The sequence below is a fragment of the Lontra canadensis genome, unplaced genomic scaffold (assembly GCF_010015895.1).
Source record: "Lontra canadensis isolate GAN:19392208 unplaced genomic scaffold, GSC_riverotter_1.0 scaffold1, whole genome shotgun sequence".
Lineage (NCBI taxonomy): Eukaryota > Metazoa > Chordata > Mammalia > Carnivora > Mustelidae > Lontra > Lontra canadensis.
Window position 1 is genome coordinate 105,620,997 of NW_022630995.1, and position 11,847 is coordinate 105,632,843.

The window sequence follows — 11,847 nt, forward strand, 5'->3', positions numbered from 1 at the left end:
CCAGGGCCTAGGCTCCACTGCTCTTAAATCTATAGACAACTCCTGTCCAAAGACAGAGTTCAAGCTAGCATAAAAACTATTATGTGGAGCCAGGTCTCCTAATCCTCCAGCTAGGGAACTCTTTTTTTTTTTTTTAAGATTTTATCTATTTATTTGATAGAGAGAGAGAATGAGAGGGTAGAGGTCAGAGGGAGAAGCAGACTCCCCACTGAGCAGGGAGCCCAATGTGGGACTTAATCCTGGGACTCCAGGATCATGTCCTGAGCCGAAGGCAGTTGCTTAACCAACTGAGCCACCTGGGCACCCCATAGCTAGTGTACTCTTGACTGTTTATCATGAGCAAAAGAAAACCCCCTATCATCCTGAAAAACCCAACATGGAACTTGATTAATTATTATAATATGCATTAGATTTGCATTCACATGAGCAAATTTACAAACTATGTGTTTTGGGGATAGCCACCTCGGACTTAGCTCTTAATATGTAAGACCTTAGCTCTTAACATGTAAGACTCTTGTTGCCAGAAACTTAACATACACTGTTCCACTGAGCCTTCCATAGTCTAGATGAGAAAGCTGAAATTCAAAGGATTTAATTGCATCACGCCTACTTGTATCCAAGCCAACTTGGAAGCCTCATCTGTATTGAGTTAGAGCCTAAGGTCAGATCATGAAGGTGGGCTATTCTGCTATACACACAGAAGTGAGTATTTCTTTTTGTATTTAGCATATGGACATCAAAACCTACTGCAAAAGGAGTTATGTATTGCTGTACACTAATCTGTTAAGTACCACTCATTGCTCAGCTTATGTATCATGTATCAATAATATCACACAGCTGAATGCACTTCAATGTGCTTACAGCTACACTGACATCTCCCAAAAGGCTGCTTTAGCAATATATGATTTATAACCTCCACCATAACCTACACGCCACCCATAAAACTAGTTCTCAATTACCCGCACCATATTTCAAAACACCAAGGCAATGTTTTAAAGTATATTTTATGTTATAATAGTGGAAGAGATGAACACTTGCATAACTGTATTTACCCTCTCCAGTAAATTTGGAAGTAATCAGATCTATATCTTTCTGTATTACACCCATCCTTCCAAATTTGTTGTCTGCAAACACAATTTTCTGCAGAGTGATTATTTTAAATACACTTAACAAAGTAAGCCCATTCCATATGTTACATAATTGGCTTCCATTTCGACTAGGTTGAAACAATTTACAGTTTGACAGTGTCTCAAGTTTATTAAACAGGATTTTATTTTTATACAATACAGTCTACTCGGAAAATCAGACTGTTTTCATGTAGCTGGGCATGATTTTATGAGCTGGGCCCAAGGGTTGAAAGCCACACAGCACTGACTAGATTCATTCGGGCAATGATGTCTGACCAGAGCTATGGAGAATCAGCAAACACTTATCTGACTGGGAATCCACCTTTTGGTCAAGGTCATGCTTTGCATATAGTAGGAACTCAAAAAATATTTTTTTATTAATTGGCCTAGAATCAGTTTTACAAATGCTGAGATGGCCTTACTGGTTTTTACTCTTTAATCTGTGCTTCTCAAATTTTAACTGCATACAAGATGAATCACCTAGGGATCTTTTCAAAAAGCTGATTCTGGGTCAGTTGGGTTCAGGACTGATGTTCTGGATTTCTTACAAGCTCCTGAAAGGTGTTTGTGCTACAGGCCCAGGAAACATACTGAGTAGAAAGGCCATAAACCTTCCTTCAAAGTATGGTAGTGCTTATACCATTAGCTGCCATAGCTCTCTATAGCACCCTAACTTATCACGCAAATTGTAACGTCATATTTATTTGTCTACATTCCTTTCTAAACTACAGTCTCCCAGGAGACAAGGACCCATTGTACTCCCAGTGCCTAACAGACAGTTAATACTCGACTAAAACTTACTGTCGATTGGCCAACAGATGAATACGTTAAAATTTTATACATACCCTCAAACACACGGGAACACTTCCCTTAGCTACCTTTTCATAAAAATGTCACCGAGGCATTGGGGATTTTTCAAAGTCAGAGCAAAATTCGTAATCATAATCAGAACTGTTACTCTCTGGGTGTCTTGCACATTAACTATTTTAATCCCCACAATAGTCCTGCATGTGGAACAGTTATTACAATTCACATTTTTAAAGGTAGAAATGGAGACACAGAAATGTTAAGTACCTTATCAGAGTTTATACAGCTAATTAATGTCATTGCTAGGATATGAAGCTAGGCAGTTAGGCCCCACAGTCCATACACCTAACCACTAAACCATGAAGATTAAAAAAAAAAAAACCCACAAAACCACAATCTCTCTTTGACCTCGTCAAGCTTTTTAACATTAATGTTCTTTACAGAATGGGGGTCAGACCCACTCTCAAGGCAAGCAGATTTTTTCTATCTGGCCTATACGTGGGCATTCTTGGATTTAATTATTTTCTTGTGCAACCCCACAGGGTTATGTCACAAAGCAATGTGGAATTTTTCCGGGACACTAATGTGAATGACAAAAATCGTGCAAAGTTTGTCCATCAGAATAAGACACTTGGCTAGTACAGGGAGGGGGACCAATGAAGGATCACCATCTACCTGAACACATAGCTGTATTTTCCTCTTCTTATCTGTACGCATACAAGAATTCCAAAGGAATGGTATACCCGTGGTGGTATTCCCCAACTTGGAACTTGCCAAGATTTTAAGGTGTATCCCTAGAAAAGTGTCAAGGACCTTCTCCATGTTCCTAGCTGACACTCTCTTATGTGGGCTCCTGAATTATAAATCTTTGTATAATAGAGGAAATCAGAAATGGTGTCACATTCAAGCATATCAGCTTTCTTAATTTCAAGGGAGATAATACATAACATTGTTTATGAAAAGAAAAAAATCATACAACTATTTTAAGAGATAAGTCACTATGGTAACCATTTCTCTGCTTGAATTTAAAGAGGCAATGCCTTCTGCTACTGGAAGTTTCTCTCAGCTTTTAGCTGCAGATATTATGTATTATTTTCTGTTTTTTTTTTTTAGTCTTATACCAAGTAAGTCTTCACGTTACCTTTCTTAATGGAAAATCTTGTTATTCTATAAACTAACTCATTGCATATTTCATCATTAAATGGAAATTATTGGTTGGAGCACCCTCAAAGACAAAAACAATGATGACATATCTCATCCAGAGTGTTCACGGGGGTCATACATGCCTTGAAACATTTGAGTGCTTCTTTAGGCAATGATTTCAAATATCTGTGATTTTTTTCCAGAAAACCATTTCCTAGATTAATATAGGAAAGTTAATACATATAATTCTGTATTTTGCACCAAGACAACTTTGTACCCACATTATTTTCTTATTTATCATAGAGAGTCTCCTTCCTGCACTCCCATTAAGTTATGCATGTCATATAATAGAAAAAAAGTCATCTTTCCCAATCAATGGCAAATATTTTCCATATTTCCTGCAAACAGGAAAGATGATAAATTTTGTTCTAACAATACTTCCCCAATCCCACTTAGCCCCATTAGAGCTTGCTGCAATAAACAGAGAACCACAATCTCAGAATAATAATTGCAGTAATAACAGCTATCACTCATTAAGCACTAGCTCTGTACCAGACCCTATTCCAAAAGTACACATAAGTACTATATTTACAAATTTGGCATAACCAAGGAGAGCCAGAGATGATGTGCATTTATTTTAAAGATTTTATTTATTTATTCAAGAGAGAAAGAGAGTGCGAGTTACCAGGAATTGGGGGAGAGGGGAGCAAAGGGGGTGGGAGAGAGAATCTGAATCAGACTCTATGCTCAGCTCACCACAGAGCCCGATCCCACAACCCCAAGATTAGGACCTGAGCCAAAATCAAGAATCAGATGCTTAACTGACTGAGCCACCCAGATGCCCCAATAGTGTGCACTGAAAGATCCTGGATTTCTTTATAAAAAAGAAATAATATTTAGCATTGATTATAAGGGTTTCTCTTTTCATCTCATGACAACCACATGAGCTTGCTAAGGGCAATCTGTGTCCTGTGAATCCTCCCTGAACCCCTTGTACAGATTAAGAAACCCAGTCATTTTTCCTCTGGTTGTCATAATTCATGAAATGAAATTAGCAGTGCACTGGATATAACCGTATTAATAAGACCTCAAGAACAATGGCTCATACTGGATAAAGAGTGAAAATTGGCCGATAAAACATATAATAAATATTCAACACTCCAAGTCATGAATGCACAAAGCACCATTATCTCTCAGAATATTATATTAAAGCATCATATTTGTTTTTCATTTTTTATAATATCCCTGGTGTTCTGAATTTATGCTTTATGTAAGCAATGATATTATGAATACTATATTTAGACAGGAGGGGGGCATGGAACTTCCATATTTGTATATACATCAGATGAACATACGGTTGTCACGTGTTACCACTATTTTTCTTTTTTAGGTGGACGAGTAAATCATAGTAACAAAAAAAAATCATGCTTAAATCAAAGGCCTTACTTTATGACTTTGGTAGTTTGCTATATTACACTGGTTTATGAAAGAGAGTCAAGTGATTTAACCAATCTCTCTTCATATTCAACTACTGTTTCCAGTAAGCACCCTCACAAACTCTTTTTACAACCCTAGAGAGCATATAACAAAACAGCAATGAAATGTACTTCAGCACTAAACACCTGATACACCCCTGTGACCCTTCCATGATATTTAACTATATCCAGCGCATGTAAAAATTAATGGACTAACGGTAAGCAGGGCTCAGAATCCAGGCCTCCTCTCTGTTCCCTGCGTGATGTGCCTCAACCATGAAATGTTCATGGCCGGCTGTGGCAATGGTCCCTGACTGTCTCCTGTTGTAATGTACATCAGCCTTTCTCCTAAACTGGCCAAGTGTAGGCACGTTCTAGGGCGGTCGTCTCTTGACAAGACTACGATGGCACTTGCTTTTTCTAAAATTGGCTCTACAATTTATTTTTAAAAATTGGGTCCCGCAGAGATGAAAACTGGTGATAGAATGGACTTTTTTACCCCTTAAAAAGGAGATGAGAAAGACAATCTCCACTAATTATCCCAAGTATGTGTTTCACATCATCATTCCTTATGCCCTGTAATTCCCCAAAGCAGGGCCCATTCAGCCAAAGAGAATATTATTCAGTCTTTCATACATAGGTAAATTATTTTCTGCAGTAAAATCCCAAAGGGCTTTGCAAAATTTCAGTTAGTTGAGTGAGCGAAGAGTAACTGGTATGTTCTAGAAGGCCCAATAATCTTTCTGGCCCTTTGGGAGTACTTAGTTTACACATTTTGCCTAAATACCTAAGGGAAATGAAAAGGGTAATTTCTTTATTTCACTGGTGTAGGTTCAGAGCACTCATTATATTAATCCTAATAACTCTCCTTGGAGGCAGGTAGGTGGCCACTTCATTAATATTGCCACCCAGCTAAGGAAAGGACTCTTGATGGCTTGCCCTTCCCCTCCTCTCCCTTCCCCCAAGACAGCTAGGCAGCTGCCCTGGGAGATGGAAACAGGGGCCCATCTATTGGTCCTGAGCATACTAGCCACTGAAACTGCTTTTTAATCAGCTTAAATGGGCTTGTTTATTTCCCACTTTTCTGTTATTGAAATAGAAGTGGAAATCTGCTTTCAAACCAGGGTATCAGCATCTCCCTCCTTGGCTGGCCTGACCTTCAGGCAGTGCAGCTGCCTGAGTAGAGTTAAAAATGGACTGTCAGGCTGGCTTTAATTTCTGCTGCTCTGCCTCCCAGGGTCCTCCCACTGATCTGTTTATCACACCCTCCTTACCCCTTCTGTTGTTGTTTTTCTTACTATGAGTGTTTAGCCTGGACAGCTGAAACTGTTTTTCAAGGCCCTAACCTACAGATCCTTGTACACATAATCCAAAAGAGACCGGGAGCCAACACTAGATCCTTCTACTTGTACACAGCCTTCCCCTCCAGGCATCGCCTCCCTTTCCCTCCTGACCCACCACCTTCTTCGGGAGTGACCACTCTGAGCAGACCGTCTCCTACTGCACATCAAAGCAGGAGAGGGGGAGCGTAGTAACTTTGGAAGAAAACCTAGTATTTGGCCTCCTGCTTATGGGTTGTGCGAGCATGTTGCGTCTGTGTACGGTCCGACCCGTACGTGCGCTCAGGTTCAGAACTGCACATCAAGCCTCACAGGGAATATCCCTGGCAGTTTCTTAAACTCCTCTGTATCTTCACCTCTCCAAGCCCCTTCAAGACTGCCCAGGAGCACAGGACTGGCCAGAAAGGTCTGCCTCTGGGTATGACAACTGCTCCAGGCCAGCAGAAAGAAGCAGCTAAGGTCCCACTAATGGTTTTGCTTAGTTTTTGGCAAACTCCCCTTCATTCAAGCTCCCGGCGCTCTGGAGCCAAGTCTAATTGGAAGAGTACCAGGCTCACCCTTCTAGCGGAGAAAACGCATTAGTCATAGATGAAACCACCTTAGGGCGCCAGGAGAGGAGTGGGAGATGAAGACCCTTCCTAAAATGCTGGAAAGCCTCCGATGCGGAAAAGGCGAGCTAAATCTGATCGCGGGCAGGAGGGAAAGATGTAGAAACCCACGGAGCAGAGTTGTCTTGGTTAGAGGCCAGAACTAAATGCATAAATGATGTTCATTGAACATCAAAACAAATATTAACAAAGTTTCAGTACGACACAGCGAAGCCTCAAGTCAGGGTAATAGACAAAGGACGGAAAGCTCTTGCTGCCCTGGACAGAATCTTAACAAGAGCACCAGAGGCGTGAGAGTGAGCGCGCGCTGGGGGTGGGGTCGCGCTGAAGAATCCAAGTCAGAAGTGGAAGCAAGTGGTCAGTTTTCGGCGGGTCGTACATCCGGAATTGCAGCCTCGATGACCTGCGGCCCACCAGGAAACAGCAGGTGTCTACCCTGCCGCAAGTTTATCCTCAATTCCCAGCGGCTCCCCCTGGGCCGCGGCAAGTGTCTGGGTTGAAATGCAACCCGACCCCGGGAAGGGCGGGGCGCAGGGCTGCGGAGGGGTGGTGCAGGTGGGCGGGCCGCGGCAGGGTGAGGAGGCTGGGCCTATAAAGCCCTCCCGGCCCCAAGGGCGATGCTGCTCAGTGGAGCGGGTGCTGCGTGGGCTGGGGGTTGACCAGTGCTTGCGTCTGCAGGTCCCCGAGCCTCCGAGGGAGGAGGTTATTGAGAAGAGTCCGTGCCTCCGTTTACCCCGCCTCTTTGCCCTCGAGCGCCCCGGTCCCAGCGAATTCACGGCAGGTGAGCGAGGCAGCGGCCTCTGGGGACGGAGCGGGGGCGGAGGGCTTCGCTCTCCCCGCCCGGCAGTGCGTTCCACGGGGCACGTCGGCTCTGAGTTTCGCTAACTTTGACTTAGTTTTAGGTCGTGACTGTAGCTGGCGTCTCCGCTCCCCGGGCTTTGGAAACTTGAGTTGCGGAGGCCCGTTCCTCACCTTTGGAAATTGACTTCCTCCGCTAGTGCGCTCCCGGGACGCTGGGCGTTTTAGAAGCCTCTGCACAAGACGTCTTGCCTGCTTTTGCAAATCCGTCCTTCTTCCTTTCTTTTTCCAGCGCCCCGGAAAGGCCGTTCCGCCCCCGCGAGGGAAACAGAGCCGTTGACCATGGTTGCAACTGGCAGTTTGAGCAGTAAGAACCCGGCCTGCATTTCGGAGTTGCTGGACCATGGCTTCCACCAGGAGAGCCTGCTAAATGGTGAGCGTCTCAGCTGCCCACCTTTTTCTCCTTCAAAGGTCGCGGCCCCTGGATAGATGAGATGGGAGAGCGGGCAATGTCGCCCCCTTCCTCGATGTAGGGTGTGCCGCAAAATCCCTCTGAAAAGACTTCTTTCCAAACTTTCTAGCATCTTCTGTTCATGGTAGTGAGAAACAAAAGTAGCAAAAAAACAAAAACAAAACAAAAAAACAAAACAAAACGAAGACTGCACGGTTTAGTTTTCGGCTAAGAGCGTAGTTTGGGGGTTAAAAGTTAGATAGGTTCCTTAAGGGGTTGTGAAGTTATGGTGAATTTGAAGTGTACAATTTTGAATTTTAACAACGTATTCTCCTTATAACCACTGCCATTGCTCTCTACCCACAAATTCCCATGCGCCCATTTGCCATCAATTTTCCACTATCCCTCTCCCCTGTCCCCAGGGAAACACTGATCTGCTTTTTGTCACCATAAATTAGTTTTGCCTCCACAGTTTCATACGAATAGAATCATGTAATACATACTCTTTTGCATATGATTTCTTTCTGCCTACTTCATAATTCTGAGGTCCTTTAAAGTGGTCGCTTTCACCAGTGTGTGTTCCTTTTTATTGCTGAGTAGTATTCTATTTGTGGATATACCCAGTATTCTGTTTTTAATGCAGGAAGGAAATTTTAAAACAGCAGTGGTGCTGGACATACTTTGATTTGCAATTTTAAACAGCAGTTTCTAGGTTAGCACACTGCTCTGCCACTAAGGAGCTGTGTGGCATCCGCAAATTGCTTAATTTCTTTGGGCCTTCCTCACTTAGAAGGTCAGGTGGTTGGTGATCTAATTTTATAGGACAAAGCTCTAAAATGTTCTGTCTTCAGTATAGGTAAAATATGGAGCCTTCTCATTTGGAGTACATTTGTTTCATTGAGTTGTAAAAACGAAAACAAAAACAATGACCTAATTGAATAGGTGATATGGGGAGAGAGAGACAGTAGCCAATGAAGGTGAAGTATGCTTAGGGAGGGGTTGCCCAGTTGACTGCGTGTGTGGTGTGTGGTGTGGCATCCTGCCAAGAGGTAGGATTAATTTGGAAGGTAGGTGACCAAATGCAGAGCTATCTCTATTCCTTTGAGCAAATCTAATTTTATTTTCCTAGGACAGTTTTGTTTTGCTTGGCGAGGAAAACTACCCAGCCAGTTATAAATATCCTGGTGGACCTCAAAGGTCTTCCCTTTGAGCAATTTTTAATCAAAGAGGTTGAAGCTAAAATTGTGATCCATAGACCATTCCCATAGAGACTTTTAAAGAAAGACACAGATTCGATATTTAATATAGTTCATCAAGTTCCTTTTAAGTTCTTTAGTAAGGAACAGTAGCAAAAATCCTGCATTTTACAATTACAAACACATGTAATTCTTAGAAACGAACAGTCTCTTCATCCAAAAAAAAAAAAAAAAAAAAAAATTATGGCCATTTTTATTCCCAAAGTGAAGCGTGTTCTCTGTGAAACAAAATTAGAAAACCCTCAGAGCAAGTAAGGGAGCAGGAAAGAAAAGACAGTCACTGGTGTTCTAGGAAAACCATATATAGATTTTTGATCCAGTCTGTAAGACACGTGTACATTTAAAGGAAAAGGGTCCAACCTATTTATCAAAACTTTCATAGATGCATTTTCAATCTCCGAGAGGTTCAGTGACTTGCCCTGTTACCCAGCTAGGCAGCCCCAGAGTGAAGTCTGCTGACTCCCCTACAAATATGAGCAACAGGCATGTTGCTCATATGACATGGTAGATCGAAGTAGCCTGCGTTGCTGTCTTGGTGTGCTTTACCTGCTCTGGGATTTCTTTCTTTCCTTCCTTCATCTCGAACTTCCGCTTCCTACAGATTTTGACTACTGGGATTACGTTGTTCCAGAACCGAACCTCAATGAGGTGATGTTTGAGGAGACAACTTGCCAGAGTTTGGCAAAAATGCTGGAGAACTGTCTGTCCAAATCAAAGCAAACCAAACTCGGTTGTTCGAAAGTCCTCGTCCCAGAGAAACTGACCCAGAGGATTGCTCAGGATGTCCTGCGACTGTCCTCCACGGAGCCCTGCGGCCTGCGAGGTTGCATCATGCATGTGAACTTGGAAATCGAAAACGTATGTAAAAAGCTGGATAAGATTGTGTGTGATTCGAGCGTGGTGCCCACATTTGAGCTGACGCTTGTGTTTAAGCAGGAGAACGGCTCATGGACTAGCTTCAGGGACTTTTTCTTCAGCCGAGGTCGCTTCTCCTCTGGCCTCAAGCGAACTCTGATCCTGAGCTCGGGATTCCGACTCGTGAAGAAAAAGCTTTACTCCTTGATTGGAACCACAGTCATTGAAGAGTGCTGAAGAGCAGAGATTTCAAAGGTCCTTTTTATGATTGGGTCCTTAACACTACGCAGCTGCTCCAAGAGAGTCATTTTAGTCACCCTGCCTGCTCTCTACGTTTGAAACCCCAAACTGAGTCATCTCCCTTCCAGGCTTCATATTTATGGCAACCCAACTAAAAGGCTGAGTTCATGGCTTTTGAGAAAGGACCAGAGAAAGTGTACAATTTTTTGCCTGTATCACATGTTTTTACAAAATGGCATGGAATAAAAGAAGCAGTCCACTTTAGTTTTATATTTGACCTTGCTTTTTCCAGGTAGTCTTGCTAAATAGACGATAAACCGAATGTGCGTAATTTGATTTTCATGTGGCTTTTTTTCTGTATGTTTTAAGCATAATCCTTTCAATCACAGAAACGTCATGATGCTTAGTCTGTCGAAACTTCCAGAAGCCCACACCGCTTTCCTGCCCCTACTCAAATACGGGTTCCTAGACTGGAGGTTAGAACTTTGTGGGTGAATGTAATTAAAACTTCACCCCACGCAAGCGTGATATATAAGAAATGCTGGAACAAGAACAGAACTACTTCTGTGTTTCTTTGCATTTTCTCTATGCTTCTGTTTTAGAGGTGGCAAAAGGCTGTATTGTCATCCATGTAACCACAGTATTGTTTAAAATAACTTTATGGTACATTACAAGCTCCGTATTTCTAGTTCTCAAATACTGAATGTTATCTTTAAGCTAGAGATGTGGAAAGGGTTGAACAGATTTTTTTTTTTTTTGCATACAGTTAATCACTCTTCCTTCCCCTGAGGGCATGGTGACTGTGTAAGGGGCTGGGAAGTGAGTTCTCAGATCCACTTCCTTTCTCATTCATTTGATAATCTAGCTTCTTTTCATTAGCACAGATGCTTACCCTCAGAAGAAGCCTCTCACCCAGTCAGTGTTATCTGGCTCTGACCTCTCCTGGGAACTGAGGTGTTTCTCCTTAACCTGAATCTTCAAAGGAGAACATGGATACATGTTACCATTTTCTTGATCAGCATGGGCCTATTTATAAAGTCTTCTCTGGCTAAGAATAGCTGGTGTACAGTACAGACGAGGGAATGAAAATCATGGTCTAGATAACCAGTTTTCTTCAGCCTTGGAGAGGTGTCCCACGGGAACAAGAAAGGCCTGATTTTTTTTCTTGTTCCTCCTAGGTAGGTCCTCAGCCATTCTTGTTTTATGTTAATGAGAGAACGTAGCCTCCAGACTGCAGTATTCAACACAGCAAGGCCCTCATATTTTTGCTGTAAATCACAGAGAAGGAGCTTGGTCAGGTCTCCTGCCCAAATTATCAGTACCACTTTAGGTTCCTGAAGCCAGGGTTATAGGGACAAATGTCTTCATCCTGGTGTTGCTCAAAAGCGGGTGTGATCCTGTTACGGATCCTATATGTGACCTAAAATTGCATAACTCAAATCAAGCAGTCTAAGAAATCTAACTCCTCACCTGTTTGAAAAGATACGGTAAGGCAGATTCTTACGGGACTGAGCCTGGAGCAGTCGACCTGGTTTGCATGTCTGTTACTGTTTCGGGCTTAAAAGTCACCTGTGATTCTGTGGGCATGGCTTCTCTGGCTTGGATGTAGAACCATTGTCCTACCACTAACAGTCGTCATTGACTCTTGTCTTTTGTGCTCACAAAATGGTGATGGCTTATGGAGATTCTAAAAGTAATATTCCTGTTAAAGGAAATTAAAGTTTGTCTATTTTTGACAATAAAACAT

At 42.5% G+C, this 11,847-nt stretch overlaps 1 protein-coding gene across 1 annotated transcript; it reads left to right on the forward strand.

Moving 5' to 3' along the window:
* Window positions 1–7,119: 7,119 nt before the first annotated feature.
* On the forward strand, window positions 7,120–10,433 carry DDIT4L (DNA damage inducible transcript 4 like). Its single transcript, XM_032860918.1, has 3 exons — window positions 7,120–7,281; window positions 7,591–7,731; window positions 9,607–10,433. Exons 2-3 carry the CDS (start codon window positions 7,641–7,643, stop codon window positions 10,095–10,097), a joined length of 582 nt encoding a protein of 193 aa, XP_032716809.1. The 5' UTR covers window positions 7,120–7,281; window positions 7,591–7,640; the 3' UTR covers window positions 10,098–10,433.
* The last annotated feature ends 1,414 nt before the right edge of the window (window positions 10,434–11,847 follow it).